At 43.8% G+C, this 22,226-nt stretch overlaps 1 protein-coding gene across 3 annotated transcripts in view; it reads right to left on the reverse strand.

The window, feature by feature from the left end:
• LOC133501885 (NADH-cytochrome b5 reductase 2) overlaps window positions 1-22,226 on the reverse strand; it is a 30,430-nt gene that overhangs the window by 5,169 nt on the left and 3,035 nt on the right. For 2 of the 3 annotated variants that reach the window (XM_061822025.1, XM_061822023.1), the window contains exons 5-8: window positions 21,326-21,455; window positions 21,127-21,210; window positions 19,886-19,971; window positions 19,703-19,802 (exon numbers count right to left, since the gene is read on the reverse strand). In XM_061822025.1, the coding sequence (XP_061678009.1) occupies window positions 19,703-19,802; window positions 19,886-19,971; window positions 21,127-21,210; window positions 21,326-21,455 (400 nt within the window). Of the gene's footprint in view, window positions 1-10,286; window positions 10,445-19,702; window positions 19,803-19,885; window positions 19,972-21,126; window positions 21,211-21,325; window positions 21,456-22,226 lie in introns of all 3 variants that reach the window. The other variant, XM_061822024.1, reaches the window with a different exon arrangement.

A 22,226-nucleotide genomic window follows, 5' to 3' on the forward strand; every position in this document is an offset into this window, starting at 1 on the left:
GTCATTGGGCAGGAGGCAGGGTACACCCTGAACTGGTTGCCAGCCAATTGCAGGGCACATAGAGAGAGACAACAGTCGCACTCTCAATCACACCTAGGGGCATTTTAGAGTCTCCAATGAATGTATGTTTTTTGGGATGTGTGAGGAAACTGGAGTGCCCGCAGAAAACCCACACAGTCAGAGAGAGAACATGCACACTCTACGCAAACGGGCCTGGACTTTGTACCCTGGTCCTCAGAACTGTGAGGCCAATTATCTAACCAAATGTACCACCGTGCCACCAGTCATTAAAATAATAAAAATAAATAATATTGTCTCTATGGTATTTCAGCAAATGTGAAATATGAATTAAAATCCACCATGCATTCTTAAATTCCAAATATTTTTGTGCCAAGAGACCTGAAATCAGGTCACTTAAGTTTCTTGAATTTAGCTACAGTACTTCACTAGCAAAGATCTGCACCAACCTCACCACTCCTGCACTATAAACATGACGAACACATGTGATTACAAGTGAGTCTTCTACACAGAGGCAACAAATCAGAGGAAAGGGAGTAGTCTTCAACAAATATGGACACAACGGACACCAAACTCGTTCACAAAGTGGTAGCTGTCAGACAAGGCCTTTCCTGGACACTTGTACGACAAAACCAATGTATTATTTAAAGTGACTAAGTCCATGTTAGAGAGTCAATCCTTTTGGCAATGGAATATTACCTACTGTTCCAAATTTAAAGTGCCATTGACAGCCAAATATATATTTTTAAATAGATGTTTGTATGAATAATTGTGAATATAATTATCATATAATCATTCCAATAAGGAAATGCTTTGCTCTGCTTTAGATAACGTGGCAACCGCTTAACATGAGATAGCACAAGAACAAGAACATCTAATCAACAGAACTGTGAGAACCAGGTGCACCTGTTGTCTGTTAAAGAAATGAAGACCACACATGTACTCAGCAATCTTCCACACATAAACACACCCAAACGCATGCGCACACACACCCACACATAAACACACATGAACAAACAAGCACACTTTATTTCCAACTATGTTTTGCTCCCCCATCTCCTTTTTGTAACATCCATGTAAATCTGGGGCGTTTTCAAAACAAATAAATAGAGTTGTGAAGGAGAGGATAATCAGAGAGTGCAGTGGTGAATTATATGCCACAGTTCCTCTCCTCTCTCCTCCCGCGAATTGAACTGGTGTCTTTGCTTCCTTTTTGTCCAGTTTAATGAATGTCCAATTGGTAAACCTGACATTTACTTGGTCCTTCGAGCCAGATCTCAGGATAACTGAGGTTTCCAGGGGCTGAGTCGACGTCCAGGCAAAGACCGTGGCCATGGCACTTGAGACCCTTTCCGGGACTGGGCCTCGGCCTCTGTGTCTGCAGGCTGAAGGTTGACAAGAACCCAAAGGAAGTAAAGACATCTCTGGTGAGTAGAAAACTCACTCACTCATGAGGAATGAGTGAATTTGCACGTCAGGGGCGACTGCGGCAGAACCAAACCTCGAGTATACTACTCCCTATTGAGTAGACAAATTAGTCTATAAAACAGAGAAATGGGCAACGCGTGTCCTGTACGTACTTGAGCTCCATGAAACTGTGCATGTGTAAAAGTGTGAGTGGAGGTTTGCTATCCCATTTGAACAGGAAATTGAGTGACAACTATTTGAGGATACAGAGGTAAGAATTCTCCGCCACTTGTGGTAGAAGCTCGAGAATTACCTCAAACAGAAAGTAATTGTCACCCTGTTCAGGGGAAGTCAGTATAGTCACCCTAGGTGAACCACTGACTCCAACAGGGGAAAAACAAAGAGCAAAATAGTTGACATACCAAGATCTGAAAGAAAAAAATAATGTGTAAGGACTGGAAGTTTGTAGAAAGCCAATGTCCTTGTAAAATAAAACATCTAAATTTGTGGATAACACAATATGGCTTTACTGGCCAGCTCAACACACACACACACACACAAAATATATAGTTAACCTGCAGGATAAAATAAGAAACACACAGAAAAAAATATTTAAAAAAATGGACTAAAGATGATGTGAAAACGGCCATAAAAAGGTATCACATATCAATAATGTTGATGTAAAAATTTGTCCACGGAATGGAAGACTTGAGAAAATCTTACCACTTAAGTGGTGTGGAAGTACAACAAATTTGAATGACAGCAATTAAGGGAGATTGGCATAGCATCGGGGGAGATGGGAATCCAAAAGATAAAAATTAAGTACTTTCTCACAGCTGCAGAGAATTTAATTATCGAGTTCAAGGGTTAATAGAGCACACTTCTGCCAGATTTAGGAATAGGTTTCTGGTTCTCGAACTGGTGACAACAAATCGAGGAGGCTCCGACCTTCACAACCGTTCAATAACTAAATCATGCTCCGTACAGGGCACTTAACCACGCCCCCTGAAGTGACGTCACGCCACCTGCGCTGACGTAAGACAAACAGTAAAAATGGCAAATACAATACAATACATTCTGAACTGAGACAGACTCCATGCTTTTGATTTCATTCAAATCAACGATATATTATAGATTCTAAATACAATACATTCTTAACTGAGAGAGACGCCATGCTTCTGATTTCATTCAATCATTCACACGTAGCAATGTTATGCGAGCGGAGAACGTCTCATTCATTTATACGAGACGTGGATTAAAAATCAAATTTAGGGCATATCTTCGTGCAAACACGAGCCAGCAAGAAATCAATACGTTTGTACAGTCCGATCATCGCTAAATATCGCTCAACAAAGAATAAGTGTGTCAATCGTTCACACGTAGCAGTGTTATGCTAGCGATGAACTTCTCATTCATTTATACGAGACGTGGATTAAAAATCAAATTTAGGGCATATCTTCGTGCAAACACAGTCTGGTTAAGCTTCTGGCCGCGAGCCAGCAAGAAATCAATATGTTTGTACAGTCCGATCATCGCTAAATATCGCTCAACAAAGAATAAGTGTGTCAATCGTTCACACGTAGCAGTTTTATGCTAGCGGAGAACGTCTAATTCATTTATACGAGACGTGGATTAAAAATCAAATTTAGGGCATATCTTTGTGCAAACACAGTCTAGTTACGCTTCGGTCGCGAGCCAGCAAGAAATCAATACGTTTGTGCAGTCCGATCATCGCTAAATATCGCTCAACAAAGAATAAGTGTGTCAATCGTTCACACGCAGCAGTGTTATGCTCGCGAAGAACTTCGAATTCATTTATACGAGACATGTATTGAAAATCAAATATAGGGCATACCTTCGTGCAAACATATGTGTTCCGGTTGATATTAGATGGATTTAGTTGATGATGCGGTCTTCCACAAAGTTTGATCCATCGAAGGCATTTTTCGTACTGGGTCTTCGGTTTTGGAAAGGGTACGAATCGAACTCCACCAACTAGCCTTTCAGGATACCTGTCGTCACTATTACAAAGTCCGTGACTACACCTCTTAACCATATTTTTTGTTAAATAACCCAAATACGCGATAAAACGCTAACTAAACCTATACTGGACCATTCAATGTTGTCAGAGAAAATGGCGGGAGCAAAAACGGGCTTTGGTCTATGCAGACCTCTGGCCTCTGATTGGTCAGTGACGCGGATTGCGCAATATCCACGGAGGGGTCAATTTGGACCGAATGTTGTGAGTACTCGACGTGGGACATCCTTGGTGACGACTTCAATGGACTAAAATCATCATCTGTATAATCTTAGTACGCATATTGGAGCCGTATTCGTTTGGGTTGAAGCTGCGAGGCTGAGCCTAGCCTAGCTCGGGACCATCAAGTAACGTATGTAATCAAATATTTGCGGAGGAGGTAAACATCGATAGTGAGTAATTACACGACCTGCAAAACCTACGTTTTGTATACAATGAGGACTGTGAGTACTTAGTTCTTACTTACTTACTGACAGAATACCAATTTAAACTTGCTTATAGCCCCAGACCACCTTAGCTTAGCTGGCTAACAATGAATAGTGTTTCCGATCAAACCGTGCTGTTGAAGAAACATTGAACATGTGTAACTTCATAACATGTAAGACCTAAACAACAGGTACATTGAGGGACGTGAGGACTTATAGGAAATTTAACAAGTCTTATATTAGTACCCAAATATGAGCCATATCGTTCACGTTGAAGCGGCTCAGCCCAAGTTAGCCTAGACTAGCGCGCTAACAACCTTACCTAATCCCTTACATCCACATATCCTTTGAATCGTCATATCCATTATATTTTCACACAGATAGTATGTGATTTATGTACCTTATGTGCTGACTTTGTTTATTTCTTGCTTGTTTTTGTCTATGTGCAGTCTGAGGGGGTGCACAATTCCCGTGTGTCCGGTAGGCCTGTCCCAAGCCCGGATAAATGCGGAGAGTTGCGGTAGGAAGGGCATCCGGTGTAAAACTGTGCCAAACATATATGAGGGTTCATCAAATGACTTCCTTAACAGATAGGTCATGGCCCGAGCTAACTACCTCCGTCCCCAGGACTGTTAATCTCCATGGCGTAGGTAGACATTAGGTAATATAGGTCAAAGACAAAAAAGAGGAGGAAAGCGACTTAGTCGGCAAAAGAAGATGAGGCATGCACACTGCACAGTCCCTACAACTGTGTATTGGGACTTTGAATGTTGGGACTATGACAGGAAAAGCTCACACGTTAGTTGACATGATGATTAGGAGAAGCAAGTGGAAAGGGAGTAAGGCGAGAAGCTTAGGAACAGGGTTTAAATTCTTTTACCATGGAGTAAAAGAGAAGAAAAATGGAGTAGGAGTTATTTTAAAGGAAGAGCTTGCTAAGAATGTCTTGGAGGTGAAAAGAGTATCAGATCGAATGATGAGGCTGAAATTTGAAATTGAAGATATTGTGTATAATGTGATTAGCGGCTATGCCCCACAAGTAGGATGTGACCTTGAGCTGAAAGAGAAATTTTGGAAGGAACTAGATGAAGTAGTCCTGAGCATCCCAGCGAGAGAGAGCATTGTGATTGGTGCAGATTTCAATGGATGTGTTGGTGAAGAAAATAGGGGCGATGAAGAAGTGATGGGTAAGCACAGCATTCAGCAAAGGAACTTTGAGGCTCAGATGGTGGTGGATTTCACAAAAAGGATGGAATTGGCAGTGGTGAACACTTATTGCCAGAAGAGACAGGAACATAGAGTGACCTACATGAGTGGAGGTAGGAGCACCAGGTGGATTATATTTTGTGCAGAAGATGTAATCTGAAGGAGGGTACTGATTGTAAGGTTGTGGTGGAGGAGAGTGTAGCTCAACAACATGGGATCGTGGTGTGTAGGATGTCTCTGGTAGTGGGTAGGAAGATTAAGAAGGCAATAGTAGAGCAGAGAATCAGGTGGTGGAAGTTGAGGAAGGAAGAATGTCGTGTCGTGTGGCCTTTCGGAAAGCTGTGAGACAGGCTCTAGATGAACAGGAAGAGCCCCCGGAAGACTGGAATACTACTGCCAAGGTACTCAGAGAGGCAGGCAGGAGAGTACTTGGGGTGCCTTCTGGTAGGAAAGAGGAGAAGGAGACTTGGTGGTGTAACCACAAAATACAAGAAGTCTTCCAAGGAAAGAGATTAGCAAGGAAGTGGGACATGGAGAGGACTGAGGAGAGACGTAAGGAATACATTGAGATGTGACGTAGGGCAAAGGTAGAGGTGGCGAAGGTTAAACAAGAGGCATATGACAACATGTACACCAGGTCGGATACAAAAGAGGGAGGATCTCTACAGGTTGGCCAGACATAGGGATAGAGATGGGAAGAATATGCAGCAAGTAAAGGTGATTAAGGATAGCGATGGAAATATGTGGACAGGTGCCAGTAGTGTGCTAAGTACATCGAAACAGTACTGTGAGAAGTTAATGAATGAAGAGAATGGGAGAGAAGGTAGAGTTGAAGAGGCAAGCGTGAATGACCAGGAAGTGGCAATGATTAGTCAGGGGGAAGTTAGAAAGGCACTGAACAGAATAAAAATGTAAAGACCAGCTCGCTGTTTGGATGACCCGGTTAACGGCATTGAAGCAAGTACTAACTAGACAGCAGTTCGTTGTGTTGACGGACGGGCAGGGTTTTGGTTTCAACGTGCAGGTGGTCGTGGAGGACATCAGGTGGCAGCCTGTGATGCAGCGGAGGGCTGCATTTTGGCTGGCCTGAGGTTCCTTCCAATGGCTGTCAGCTAAGTTCGGTGACCAGATCGGGGCGGCATATTGAGCAGGGATCCTCCGATGCCTTTGTAACTGATGGCTTGCACCTCTTTGTTGGCACCACAGTTCGTCGGTACCAACGGACAGGTCGACGACCAACAATACAAGCGCGGACTAGCTGAACTCCACACATCACCAACACCAGGCTGGCCTACAAGCCTAACATCGTCCTTGGGGGCTACCCGCCTCCAAGTCACGAGGATGAACGGTCTCTGCCTTGAGAAGCATGCTCCATCCTCACCCAACTATTCTCGGGCTTCTGTCGCCTGCTGAATAGCTACAAATATCGACACAGTTGCCGACGACACAGTTGCCGACGTCTGCCACACGGGGCACACGACACGCAGCACCTGTGCAACTGCCCGGCGCGCCCTTCTATGCTCACGGCAGAAGATCTATGGCGGCGACCGACCGAGGCGGCTGCTTTCCTACGGCTATAACACTTTCACACGATTGTCTACATCGACGCGGCAACACTGTCACGCTGGCTATCACAACAACAAAAATGGAAAGACAGTTGGTCCTGATGACATACCAGTGGAGGTATGGAAGCAATTTGGAGTGGTGGCTGTGGAGTTTTTGACCAACTTATTCAATAGAATACTCGGAGGAGAGAAGATGCCAGAAGAATGGCAGAAAAGTATGCCAATCCCTATTTTTAAGAACAAAGGCGGTGTTCAGAGCTGTGGAAACTATAAAGGAATAAAGATGATGAGCCACACAATGAAGTTATGGGAAAGACTAGTGGAGGCTAGACTCAGGACAGAAGTAAGTATCTGCGAGCAACAGTATGGTTTCATGCCTAGAAAGAGTACCACAGATGCATTATTTGCCTTGAGGATGCTAGTGGAAAAGTACAGAGAAGGTCAGAAGGAGCTACATTGTATCTTTGTAGACCTAGAGAAAGCCTATGACACAGTACCAAGAGAGGAACTATGGTACTGCATGCGCAAGTCTAGTGTGGCAGAGAAATATGTTAGAATAATACAGGACATGTATGAGGGCAGCAGAACAGCAGTGAGGTGTGCCGTTAGTGTGTCAGAAGAATTTAAGGTGGAGGTGGGACTGCACCAGGGATGCGCGCTAACCCCCTTCCTGTTTGTTGTACTAATGGATAGGCTGACAGATGAGGTTAGACTGGAATCCCCTTGAACTATGATGTTCACAGAAGATAATGTGATCTGCAGTGAAAGCAGGGAGCCGGCAGAGGAACAATTGGAAAGATGGAGGCACGCACTGGAGACGAGAGGAATGAAGATTAGCTGAAGTAAAACAGAATATATGTGCGTGAATGTAAGGGGCGCAGGAGGAGGAGTGAAGCTCCAGGGAGAAGAGATAGTTAAAGTGGATGACTTCAAATACTTGGGGTCAACAATACAGAGCAATGGAGAGTGTGGTAAGGAGTTGAAGAAACGGGTCCAAGCGGGGTGGAACAGTTGGCGGAAGGTGTCTGGTGTTCTATGTGACAGAAGAGTATCCACCAGGATGAAGGGCAGCGTTTATAAAACAGTGGTGAGGCCGGTCATGATGTACGGATTAGAGATGGTGGCACTGAAGAAACACTAGGAAGCAGAACTGGAGGTAGCAGAAATGAAGATGCTGAGGTTCTTGATTGGAGTGAACAGGTTGGATAGGATTAGAATGAGCTCATTAGAGGGACAGCCAAAATTGGATGTTTTGGGGACAAGGTTCGAGAGAGCAGAATTTGATGGTTTGGACATGTCTAGGGGTTAGAGAGTGAGTAGATTGGTAGAAGGGTGCTGAGGATGGAGGTGCCAGGCAAAAGAGCGACAGGAAGACCAAAGAAAAGGTTGATGGATGTTGTGAGGGAAGACATGAGGACAGTGGGTGTTCGAGAGGAAGAGTCACAAGATAGGCTTCGATGGAAAAAGATGACGCGGTGTGGCGACTTCTAACAGGACAAGCCGAAAGGAAAAGAACTGGCGCTTGACATTGATTTCCTTGAAAACAGCGACAGTCTTGTGGCAAATTAGCCAGAGACAGTTGTTTCGTGTTTCAGCAAAAAATCATCACATTACTTTTTTTTTAAAACAGACAAACATGAATGGTTCCCGTTTATACCTATTGTACTGGCGAGAAATTACCCGTTTTTATATTTTTCAGTGTTAGCCAAAATGCCAGCTCATTGTATTGCTGGATTTTGCTTGTACACTCTGGAGGATGGATTCACTCTTCACACTTTTCGTCATGAAAAAGGGATTGCACAAGGTGCAAAGGACGAGAGCTTTGTGGATTCTAAATGACAGGTAGGTGTGTTTGGCTGTTAAAAAATAGTTGGGGGGATTAATTTGTCTCACAGTTCATAGCATATGTTATGTGATCATTTAGAATAAATCCCCTAGGTCAAACTGGCAACATATAACAAAGCACTTGTAATGCATTTAAGACAATTTAATCACACACAATACATTACAACACAAAACAATCACAAAATAGAAGTACAAAGACAGTTTAGTAGCGTGTAACATGAGCTAACTAGCCAAATGACGAAGAGTCACCAAACTCAAACAACTTGTCCAAAAGCAGCAATAATCAAAACCTCCATCGGGGTCCGACGACGTATTCCTTCTCTCTGTACATGACAAAAGGTCTGCGTCATAATAACTTCATAAAGTACGTCAAGGTTGCTAAATGTATCGATGTGCGCGGGCCAGCGTTGTTGTTGTTCGCCGGCGGCCGGTGTTACCCCGACTCAGAGGTGAATTGGGTGGGGAGGTGGTTTGGTTGCATGCAGGAAGGAGAAAAGAGCTCCCACCCCCACCAGCCACTGGTGTCTGGGCACCCCTGAAGTGGTTACTTCGCCTGGCATGGGTCCTCTTGAGTACGTTACATAGACAAAACTTGTAAAAGAGTAAGGAAATCGACCAATTATAGGCTTGTCATTTTGAATATTTCATCGGGTTCTACGTCCGTCTGTCGGGGAGTCTGTTGTTAGTTAGAAGTGATTTGCATATCGTCTAAATATAGCTTGAAATGATTGGGTAATATTGCCCTGGTCACTTCACTCGATTCTGAGATGTTGTTTTCTTTGAAAAGAGCTTCAGTCTCAGAAGGTGCATCAGAAAAATCAGAAAATATTTCTTATTCATCTCCCATATTACTTGCAACGTCATTTGCAGATGTCACACTGGGACAGTCACCATTGAAAACAAGCTGTGCCACCTGCTATGGGAGATGAACAAGAAAGATTTTCAGATTTTTCTGATGCACCTTCTGAGACTGAAGCTATTTTCAAATAAAACAACATCTCAGAATCGAGTGAAGTGACCGGGGCAATATTACCCAATCATTTCGAGCCATATTTAGATGATATGCAAATCACTTCTAACTAACAACAGACGCCCCGACGTAGAACCCGATGAAATATTCAAAATGACAAGCCTATAATTGTTCGATTTCTTTACTCTTTTACAACTTTTGTGTATGTAGCGTACTCAAGAGGACCCATCCCAGGCCAAGTAACTACTTCAGGGGTGCCCAGACACAAGTGGCTGATAGGGGTGGGAGCTCCTTTCTCCTTCCTGCATGCAACCAAACCACCTCCCCACCTGATTCACCTCTGCGTCGGGGCAACGCCGGCCGCCGGCAAACGACAACAACACCGGCCACCGGCGAACAACAACGCTGGCCCGCACACATCGACACCTTTAGCAACTCTGACGTACTTTATGAAGTTATTATGACGCGGACCTTTTGTCATGTACTGAGAGAAGGAATACGTCGTCGGACCTCGACGGAGCTTTTGATTATTGTTGCTTTTGGACAAGTTGTTCGAGTTTGGTGACTATACGTCATTTGGCTAGTTAGCTCGTGTTACATGCTACTTAACTGTCTTTGTAATTCTATTTTGTGATTGTTTTGTGTTGTATTGTATTGTGTGTGATTAAATTGTCTTAAATGGATAACAAGTGCTTTGTTATATGTTGCCAGTTTGACCAAGGGGATTTATTCTAAATTATCACATAACATATGCTATGAACTGTGAGACAAATTAATCCCCTAACTATTTTTTAACAGCCAAACACACCTACCTGTCATTTAGAACCCACAAAGCTCTCGTCCTTTGCACCTTGTGCAATCCCTTTTTCATGACGAACCATATGTTTTGGAAAAGTGTGAAGAGTGAATCCATCCTCCAGAGTGTTCGAGCAAAATCCAGCAATACAATGAGCCGGCATTTTGGCTAACACTGGAAAAAAAAAAAAAAAAAAAACAGGTAGTTTCTCGCCGGTACAACAGGTATACACCAATAGAAACACTTGACCCTGGTACTGCAAAAAAACGTCGCTTCTTGGTTCTTCCTCAACACAAAATCCTAGAGAGACTTTCCCTGGCGGGAGATGAAAAAAAACGATATACGGCAACATTCTGACTTGCTGTGAAAAAATGGATGGGTCTATTCCGGATGATTATTTTAAGTTAAAAATATACACAATTTTATGTTTTAGGAATTTTTAATTTTTTTTAATTTTGGTTGAGGGACCCATTCATGTTTGTCAGTTTTATTAAAAAAAAAAAAAAAAGAAATGAGTATTTTTTGCTGAAATACGAAACTGTCTCTGGCTAATTTGCCACAAGACTGTAGCTGTTTTCAAGGAAATCAATGTCAAGCACCACTTCTTTTCCTTTCGGCTTGTCCCATTAGGGGTCGCCACACTGTGTCATCTTTTTCCATCTAAGCCTATCTTATGACTCTTGGCTCTCAAACACCCACTGTCTTCCCTCACAACATCCATCAACCTTTTCTTTGGTCTTCCTGTCGCTCTTTTGACTGGCAGCTCCATCCTCAGCACCCTTCTACCAATCTACTCACTCTCTCACCCCTGGACATGTCCAAACCATCAAATTCTGCTCTCTCGAACCTTGTCTCCAAAACATCCAACTTTGACTGTCCCTCTAGTCAGCTAATTTCTAATGGTATCCAACCTGCTCACTTTGAGCGAGAACCTCAACATTTTAATTTCTGCTACCTCCAGTTCTGCTTCCTGTTGTTTCTTCAGTGCCACCGTCTCTAATTCATACATGATGACTGGCCTCACCACTGTTTTATAAACTTTGCCCTTCATCCTAGCTGAGTCTCTTCTGTCACATAACACACCAGACACCTTCCGCCAACTCTTCCAACCTGCTCGGACCCGTTTCTTCACTTCTTTACCACACTCACCAAAGTATTTGAAGTCATCCACCCTTGCTGACTCTTCTCCCTGTAGCCTCACTCACTGCGAACATCATGGTCCAAGGGTATTCCAGTCTAACTTCATCTGTCAGCATATCCATTACCACAGCGAACAGGAAGAGGCTCAGAGAAACAAAGATACAATGTAGCTCCTTCTGACTTTCTCTTGTACTTTTCCACTAGCCTCCTCAAGGCAAATAATGCATCTGTGGTACTCTTTCTCGGCATGAAACCATACGGCATTACCAGACAAAACATGTTTACTACGACAACCTCACTGGAGATGAACATGGCGAAAATTTGAAACAAGTGAAGCTTTTCTGAAATAGATTTTTTTGTTATGATCAAAAACACAGTTTTGAATCTGTACTGGCTAGAGTTTTGAATTCAAAAGTTTGCAGTGTGCATTTAGTTGTGACTAATATGTATTGTTTCAAACATATTAGGTATGTTTAATCTTTCCAAAAACTTTTTTTCCTTTTGGGATTTTAGTTAAAAACTTGTTTGTATATGTTTTTATCCCAGTACCCAGTCTGGTATTTGTAACAACAACAACAAAAAATTTAATATTTGATATGCATTTAATGTTATTGTGTCAAATGTCGTGTTGAATGGTCGGCCACCGCACATTTTAACCTTATCAAATCTGGTCCTCATTGCAAAAAGTTTGGACACCCCTGCTTTAGTTGAACGGTCATATTTGTTTGGCAAACATTTACGTTTTTCCTGATGCAACCATCTGCATTTATCTGGGTTTGGGACTGGCCTACAGATTGCACTGATTTGTGGCGGCATAGGGGTGCATTAATCTAGACACAAAATATGTGTATGACAAATAAAAATGTATTTGAAATTGCCACAAATTCACCTGAAAATTTTGAGGTCAAACAGCTATGAGGTTTTACTGTATCATTGTTAACTTCAGTTGAATGATACTTCAAGATGATATTCATGTGAGAAATGATTTTGGAAGTAAGTACAGTGGTGCCTCAGTTCTCGAATACAATCCGTTCCAGAAGGCTGGTTGAAAACCAAAACGTTCGAAAACCGAAGCATGTCTTCCCATTACAATGAATTGAAAATGAAATAATGTGTTCGAAGCCTAAAAAAGTTTTTTTAAAGCGATTTTTTTTAGCTTTTCCTGATAATAAACTGCATACTACAAATACATGTATAGTTTAAATGCTTTATATAAAGAAATCATTTTAGAAATATATGTATTTTTTGATTAAAATGTATGCTTTTGTCTAATAGTTTATGCTAGGCTGGGAGTGTATTGCCGTATCTGTAGCGTCTTGCCCCCCAGCCTTTTTTTATTAACAAAAGTGCAGAATAACTTTAAACAAGCAGTAATGGTGGGGGAGGGGAACGGACAAGTTTACACCCAAAGTACAAAATATGTATAAAAAAAAAACTTCACTTGCAACTAGAGGTAGGGTTAATAGAACAAAAGAAAAAAGCAATGCAAAACTTGTAGACTCCCCATGGCGAACAACGGTGTGTTTCCCACTTTTGCAGAAATTTTCGAACCATCCTCAACTTGCTTTGAATTCAAAGCCCTCAGGAACTCGACTGGAGTCTTTTCTTTTTAAATCTATATACAGATTTCTAGCTTTGGCGCAAATCCCTTCCTCGCCAACATTCTCCCCAGCTAACTGGTGCTCGTTCACAAAAATAGGAAGCAACTTTTCGACATCCTCCAAGATCTGTGGCCTCTGCTTGCTCAACACGGTTGCTCCTTTAGTGACATCACTTGTTTTGAGGGCATCCTTTTGTTTCAGGGTGGTGCTGATCATCAATTTCGCCATGCCATACTTCTTTGATAGCTCAGAAACACGCACACCAGATTTGTGCTCAGCTATACAATCCTTCTTGAAGTTCACAGTTTTATGTACCACTTTCCTTTTTTCAGCACCACCAATTCCATTTGCCTTCTTTGGAGCCATGATCAAGGGTAAATATTACTCAATTTGAAGAAAAAAAAAGTCACTACAGTACTGGGAAATGTCCACGAGCAGAGGAGTGTGTGAGTCAACTCGTTTTTTCCGTTTTTTTTTTTTCAGGGGTGCTTTCGAAAGCACAATAACAAATGATCGTGGGTCAACTGGTCGGGGTGTTCAAATACCGATTTTCGTTCGAAAACCAAAGCAAAAAAATCTCAAAATCTTTGTTCGAAAACCGATTTGTACGAAAACCAAGACATTCAAAAACCAAGGTACCACTGTATTTTGACCGTGTCATTACTTTTAGGCATACAGTATTTTGTAGCTCCCAGCAGGATAAATCTCAATGCTGAATGGATTCAAACACAACAGTTGCCGCATATTCATGTAATCCATGTGGGTATGTCCCAAGAAGATCTGCGTCATATATTAAGGTGGGTGTAATTACGAGGCAGCTTCTTTTCTTGAGGCAATATGAGCCCCAAAAAAGAGGTATAAGTTACTCTGCAATGTCAAAAACCATCAAAAGTCTCTCAGAAGGATGCAGCGCTCTAAAAGTATATTGGGATATGATCATAGAACCAGCAAACTTACATGTGAACAGTCAATAGGATCGCAAGAAACATCTGTTAGTTTTTAGAAGACACTTTAAAGGAAGTCTGCATTATTCAAAAAGACTGATTTTTCTGCAGGACAATACTCCTCCACATGCATCCAAGTACCCCTCTGCGAAGGTGACCAGTACAGGCTTGAAAAACAAAAACGAATGGTTCACTTCCACCCGTGACCCGAACCCAATTGAGAAATTACGGTTTGTTCTTAAATGGGAGATATACAGTGAAGGAAAAAAATAAACCTCTCGGAACAATTTGGGGGAGTCTTATTGCACTGCAACAGAGAAGTGGATGAATGGATGGATGGATATCTTGTTGCATTATTGTGATGACTCCCCCAATCACGTAGTTTGGATGCATTTTTCTGAAGATTGCCAGACATAATGTTTTTGTAGACCTCAGAATAGATTCTGTTGCTACCATCCTACATTACATCTTCAAGTAAAGACTAGTGAGCCTGTTCTAGAAGCAGCCATGAAAGGCCAAGCCACAACATTCCTTCTACCATCTTTCACAAATGAGTTTGTACATTTTGGATTAAAAGCAGATCCTCGCTTTCTCCATACGTTGGCTTTTTCATCACTTTGGTAGAGGTTAATCTTGGTCTCATCAGTTCATAAAACTTTATTCCAAAGCCTTTATGGGTCATCTCTGTACTTCTTTGCAAAATCCAATCTGGTTTGATTCCTCTTGCTGCTGAGTGGTTTGCATCTTTTATATGGCTTCTATATTTCTTTTCTCAAAGTCTTCTTCAAAAAGTTGATTGTGATATGTTGACCCATGCCTTGTTGAGGTTGAAGCTGAGGAGTGATTTCCCTGACTACCTTTGGGTGTTTTTCCACAGCGCTCACATTTCTGTCATCAAATGCTGTTGATACCCATGGTTGACCTGTTCGATGTCTGTTACTCAGTATACCAGTACTTTCTTTTCAGGACATCCCAAATGGTTGTATTGGCTATGCTATCTCTCAGCTTCAAAATGGTTTGCTTTTCGCTCATAATTGGCTCTCTGGTCTTCATGTTGGCTGTTCACAGGCAAATCTTAAAGCCAAAAACAAACACTATCTAATGTTTAAGCAATCAATCTAAAAGACAACACTCAAGCAACTAGAATCACTCATTGCTCACATGTTCCAATACTTTTAGTGACTAGAAAATTGTGTGGCTCCAAACAAATGCTGCTCAATTTTGAGTTGTTTAACACATCAAAATGTAAATCCATCCATCCATTCATTTTCTGAATCGCTTATCCTCACGAGGTTTCTGAGAGTGGTGGAACCATTCCTAACTGTCATCGGGCAGGAGGAGGGCTACATCCTGAACTGTTTGCTGTCATAGTCCTGTCGGTCCCTGTCCTGGCTGTGCCGTTCCCGATACAGCGCACACACCTACACTACACCTTGTTCCCCGTAATTAGGACAGATACAAATGGGACTCCTCGTACGGTCTGGCCTTTGCCAGATCATTGCCTCATGGCTCGTTCTCACACTCTTGTGATTCCGTTTCTGATCTCCCATGTACCGAACCCTGCCTGCCCACTGACCTGCCTCCTACGCCTGACGACTTTGTTACTGCTGCTCCCATTGACTGCCTGCCTGATCCCTGACACTGGACTGAATAAAAACGTTTCCCGAACTGCCTCTATGTCTCCCGAGTCGTGCATTTGGGTCCAACCCTGTTTTCTGGTCGTGACAGAATGATCCGGCCATAACATGGACCCAGCCGACTCAGCTGCAATCCATCAGTCCCTGCAGATTCAAGGCAGACGTATCACCGAGCAGGAAGTGACTAATCATCAGTTACAGGAGATATGTGCTCGTCTGGACTCCTGGTTCACGTCCATGTCCAGCACTGCCGACGGCAGTTCGAAGTCAGCCACCGCCGCCCCGAGCCCAAGTCCATCCGCACCTGCTTCCCTGTTGGTCACGAACGCCAAACGAACCGTGTGTACGCCACTCTCCCTGCCCGAGCGGTTCTCTGGAGACATGGGTAATATTAAACCCTTCCTCGCCCAGTGTGATCTTCATTTTGAATTGCAGTCCTTCGCCTTCCCCACCGACCTCTCCCGAATCGCCTTTGTGATATCCCACCTGATGGGAAGAGCATAGGCCTGGGCCACAGCTGAATGGACCCACGGTTCCGATACCTGCCGCACCTGGACCTCCTTTGTGTGTGCTATAATGCAGGTATTCCAATACGTTAGGCGGCATCTACTCGCTCCAGCAGTGGCAACGAAGAGATGCGGATTACGCCACTGAGTTCTGCATCTGAGCGGTGGATAGCCGGTGGAACGAGGGAGCACTCCTCGACGTGTTCTTTCAAGGGCTCTCGTCCGGGATCAAAACCACCTCGTCAGAGTGGAACTGCCCACCAACCAGTACTAACTCATCACCTTTGCCCTGAGGATCGACCAAAGACTCGCAATACAGGGGAGGGTCGACGCGCTACAGGGAGACGCCCAACGGAATCTCGTACCACAGGCCACGCGCCAACCAGTCCAGGCTGCTGAGACGGAGCCCATGCAAGTCGAGGGGGTCCACGTCTCCCGGTCGGTGTTATTACTGCGAGCAGTTGGGCCACCTCGTGGCCCGGTGTCCTGTGAAGCCCGAATGACCCACACTGAAGGTGTCCACCCCTGTGAGTGTTAACTATACTGCGGCTGTTTGACGCGGTCCCTGCTTCAAGTTACTCTGAGCACTAGCGGACAGTCATGTTTGGCTACGGCGTTTATCGACTCCGGGTCAGATGCAAACTTCCTGAACCCGCGAGTAGTCGACTTATTGGGCCTGGAAACATTTAGGACACTGCAATTCCGGCACACTTATGCAGCGAAAGGCAAGTTTTTGTACCGTATAACCCACCATTCACAAACTATGGACATGACAGTCCCCAACGCGCACGCTGAATGTCTGAGCTTCCATGTCTTCGACTCCCAGAATAGTGACATCATTCTGGAGAGCCACTGGCTCAAAGAGCATAACCCCCTCATTGACTGGTCCTCCGGCCAAATCAAATCATGGGCTTTAAAATGTGGGAAGACCCGCCGGTTGCTCCAGTAGAGCCGCGGGACTTGCAATCAGTGTTGGACTTGTCACTCGTGCCTCCCTGCTATTCTGACTCAATAGAGGTATTCAATAAAGCAAAGGCGAAGTCTCTTCCACCTCACCGGCCATATGATTGTGCCATTGAATTATTGCCCGGCACCTCATCCCCGCGTGGGAGACTGTTTTCTCTTACAGGCCCAAAACACCAAGCCATGAGGGACTATGTGGAGGAGTCGCTGTGGCAGGCCTTATCCGACCCTCATCTTCACCCCCAGGAGCCGGCTTCTTCTTTGTCAATAAGAAGGACAAAACCCTGCGCCCCTGCATCGACTACCGGGGCCGAAATGACATCGCTGTTGAGAACAGGTATCCCCTTCCCCAAATTTCCATGGCCTTCGAGCTGCTGCAAGGGACTCGAGATTTCACCAAATTGGACTTACAGAACGCATACCACCTGGTCCGCATGAGGGAGGGGGACGAGTGGAAAACAACCCCACGGGTCACTACGAATACCCGGTGATGCCATTTGGGCTCAGCAATGCGCCTGCGTCGTTCCAGAATTCCGAGATGCTAAATAAACATGTTTTTGTCTATCTCGATGATATTCAGATTTTGTCTCCAGACAAGGACTCCCACATCAGGCACGTCCGGGCCGTGCTGCAGCAACCTATGCAGCACAACCTTTATGTTAAAGCAGAGAAATGTGAATTTCATCGGCCTTCTGTCACGTTCATGGTTTCATTCTAGCGGAGGGGGACATCCACATGGACCCCAGCAAAGTCAAATCCATTCTTCAGTGGCCCACTCCCATGGACTGCAAGGAGGTTCAAAGGTTCATCAAATTCACTAACTTTTCCGTCTGTAGGTGGTAAGTCCCCGGTGCCGTCTGCATTGGCTGTAGTGAGATGTTGCAAACAGACCTGGAAGCTGGCCAGGAGGATGCTGCTGTGGAAGGGATGCACCAACGAGGCCGCGGCGGACCGCAAAAGGAAGAAGGCATCAACCTATAAAGTAGGCCAGGGCTTCTGGCTGTCAACAAAAGTCTTCCCACTCTGGATGGAGTCCTGCAACCTAGCTCCCAGGTTCGTTGGACCATTCCCCATCACTAAGGTGATTAACCCAGTTTCGGTTTCTCTGAAGCTCCCCAGAACAAAGCGTGTCCACCCGACGTTCCATGTAAGCCTGCTGAAGCTGGCTCGGTCATCCCCGTTGGTCCCTCTGGCCGATCCCCCGCCCCCTGCATGGTTGATGGAGGCCTAATTTACTCGGCACGCCGGCTCCTGTCGTACCGCTGCCAGGGGAGGGGTATCCAGTATCTGGTGGACGGGGAGGGTTATGGTCCCGAGGAACATTCATCCCGTCCCGGTTCGTGGTCGATCCCAACCTCATCGGGGGCTTTCAGGCCTCCCCTCCTGAGGCGCCTGAGCCGTCTAATGCTGGCTGTTAAGGGGGATTACTGTCATGGTCCTGCAGGTCCCTGTCCTGGCTGTGTCGGTCCCCAAAACAGCACACACACCTGCAGCAATCAGTGAGGCGCACACCTGCGCCCCGTAATTAGGACAGATACAAATAGGACTCCTCGTATGGTCGACCTTGTTACTGCTGCTCCTGTTGACTGCCTGCCTGATCCCCGACACTGGACTGAATAAAAATGTTTCCCGAACTGCCTCTACGTTTCCCGAGTTGCACATCTGGGTCCAATCCCTGTGTTCTGGTCGTGGCAGTTGCCAGCCAATCGTAGGGCATATAGAGACAGACAACAGTCGCACTCACAATAATACCTACTGGCATTTCAGAGTCTCAAATTAATGCATGTTCTTGAGATGTGGGAAGAAACCGGAGTGTCCTGAGAAAACCCATGCAGGCACGGGCATAACAGTCAAACTCCACACAGGTGGGGCCGGGATTTGAACCTCAGAACTGTGAGGCCAACCCATTAACAATTCTGCCACTTCGAGATGGTAAAACAATGTGGAAAAAAGCTGGAATGCTAAACTTTTGTTTCATATGCATCTTTTGATCGAAAACCCAGATGTCTACAGTATACAACAAAAAGAAAATGAATTACCCATTACATTTCCAAAACCTTTGGAGGAGACTGTTGTATAATTCTTGACACCAGTTTCCTTATGATTGTCCAAAATTCTCTTAAGAAAGCGAAAATTTCACTTTTACTTTCTTAAACATTCTTGTTTGTGCTTGATTAACATTTTACTTTAACCTAGAAGACTGTGGTTGATAATTAATGAAAGTAATCCTAGAAAAGGAGAATAACCTACTAATTCTGCACATGGTGTAAAGCGCATTGGCTCAGCTTCACTTTTATCTTCAGCAACTCTAATGCTCCTCACTTTAGTGTTCACCTATGTCATGAGTGAGTTATTTTATTTTTGCTTTATTTTGTGTTATAAGTATATATATAGTGGTTATTTATGAAGGTTATTTATGACAGTAATGTTTACATTCCATGAAAGTCTTAAGATTTTATGGTAGCAACGCTATAAAAAAAAAATTCTTTTTTAAATGTGAAGAAAGTCAACCAGTTTAACACCATGGATTGTGGTCCACTTTGGAGTTTTAAATAGTATACAGTATTACTCTATATAGTTCAGTCGCAGGAAGCTATTGTTGTTGAGAAAGTCACATTGAATTGAAGAAATACTTGCTTACTCTCAGTAGGTTTGTCTAGTGTAAACCAGAGCTTCAGCTTGTCAGGATAATTTTTCTCCAGCTCATGAAGTTCCTCCCTGAGTAGAATATCTTCCTCTGTCTGGAGCACAACAAATAGAGAGAGAGAGAGAGGTTTAAAAAAATGCAAATGAGGTATAACGAACAATACAATACAAATCTGACCTGATTGGCAAAGATGAGATGGCACATCGTTTTGTCACTGGGGTCTCCTGTGATTGTCCGGATTAACTGCAACATTGGTGTGATACCTGTAATGACAAAACTCTTCATTTATACTGTGGACCCTATCTTCCAAATAATGGTGAAAACAACGTAGTGTCACGACCCATCGAGACGGAGGAGGACCCAAATGCAGGACTCCGGAGACGGGGGAAAAGCGTTTATTCGTTCCAAGGTCGGGGATTAGGTAGACAGTCAAGTGCAGCAGCGGTAGTCAGGACGTTGGGCGTAGAGAGCAGGTCCGCGGGCAGGCAGGAGTCGGTACACGGGAGATCAATCAAAGAAGGCAGAAGTGTCAAAGGAGTCAGGCTTACAGGGTCGGTCGGAGAACAGCCGGAGGTCGGTACAAACGGGTTTACGATCAGAGATACGGGAGTGCAGGAACGGGGCATGAGTTGCGACGATCTGGTGAACACCAGTCATCCCCTGGGTCCTATATCTACCGGAGTCAATCAGCCAGCATGCAAATACTCAGAGGTATTCATCTGGTCACTAATGAACTTTCTTTTGGCCTTCTCATGACCTGCAGACCATATGAATGATGCAATTTCCTGTGGGCCACCTAATTATTATTTTTTTGTTGTTGCCCAGGGCAACGTGTTAGGGCTATAGTACAGTGAAAACCCAGGTACAAGAATAAGGTAAGAATTTAGTAAACAATCAAATTGTCCATCCATCCATTTTCTGTACCGCTTGTCCTCACTAGGGTAACAGGCCTCCTGGAGCCTATCCTAGCTGACTCTGAGTGAGAGCTTTGGTACACCCTGAACTGGTCGCGAGCCAATTGCAGGGCACATATAAACAGCTATATGCACTCACATTTATACTTATGGGAAATTTAGTTTTCAATTAATCTATCATTCTTGTTTTGGGGATTAGTGAGGAAACCAGAATACGGTACAGGCACAGAAGAACATGCAACCTCCACACAGGCGAGGTAGGATTTGAGCCCTGGTCTGCAGAACTGTGAGCCAGATGTTATCACCAGCCTCCACCGTGGCACCCCTTTTAAATTCTATTTTTTTAACCATGACGTAATATCATTGTTCAGAACACAGAATTTAAAAATGTATAATAACAATAATAAATATATATGTACAGTTAATTTGATGTTGCATCTATTTATTTCATCTCCTGCGGACATGGGGACTAATTCAGTGACATGACCCATAACCTAAACAAACCTGTTCCTCCAGCGATCATGGCAATATGTTTGAACTTCAAACTGCTTGGTTTTGATTTCTTGTCCGGTCGGATGGAAAATTCACCTGGTCAGAGAAAACATGCATTTCATCAAATCTTGCTAAACAGTGACATCTGCTGTTGAAATTGTGTTCATGCAGAATCTTGCGAGCTAGTAGTACCGTATCCAAATACACTTACCCCTGCCCTGATACACTAACAGTCCACTGGGTCCCCTGAAGTCAATCCTGTCTCCAGCACGCATGTTGTCCAAATACTGTGACATTTTCCCTCCGTCTGGGAATGAGGGGTGAGTGTTCTTATAGTACACCTGTCAGTGAAAATTGTATTTTTATTTTTCCAAATCAATTACTTCATAAAATTGTGGACTCGACGGAGGGCCCAAAGGTTCGGTGAGCACAATTAATGTTTTTTTCCATATTGTGTACAGAGCCCTGAAAAAGTATCCACCCTCTTCTTTTTCCTCTTCCATTTTTTTTTTTTTTTTGCATACCGATCCCACACAAAGGTTACAAATCATCAAACCAATTTTTATATCACTCAGAAACAACCCAAAGAAATGGAAAATACAGTTTTCAAATGGCAATTCAATTAATGAAGGCACAAAAAAATTCTAACTTTTCTGACCCTCTGTGAAAAGGTAAATAAAAACCTGATTAACACCATACTTGTTGAACCTGTGAACCTGAATCTGTCAGAGAACGTGAAGTAGGCTACAAGATCTCAAAAAGCAATGCATCATGCCACGGTCCAAAGACATTCAAGAAGAAATGAGAAAAAAAAAGTGTTTGATATCCATCACTCTGGAATAGGTTGTGTTCAGTCCAGTGTTTGTGACCCTACCATAAGGAAGTCACTGGGCAAAAATGGCATCCATGGGAGAGTTCCCAGGCGAAAAACCCTGCTATCAGCAAAGAATACAAAGGCTTGTCTCACATTTGCCCAAAAAAACATGTTGATGATCCTCAAGACTTTTGGAGAAACATTCTGTGGATTAAGGAATCAAAAATGTAACTTTTTTTTAAGGCCTGTGTCTCTTACATCTCGCATATAAATGGCACAGCATTTGATAAAAAGAATA

This window comes from Syngnathoides biaculeatus, chromosome 6 (genome assembly GCF_019802595.1).
Source record: "Syngnathoides biaculeatus isolate LvHL_M chromosome 6, ASM1980259v1, whole genome shotgun sequence".
Lineage (NCBI taxonomy): Eukaryota > Metazoa > Chordata > Actinopteri > Syngnathiformes > Syngnathidae > Syngnathoides > Syngnathoides biaculeatus.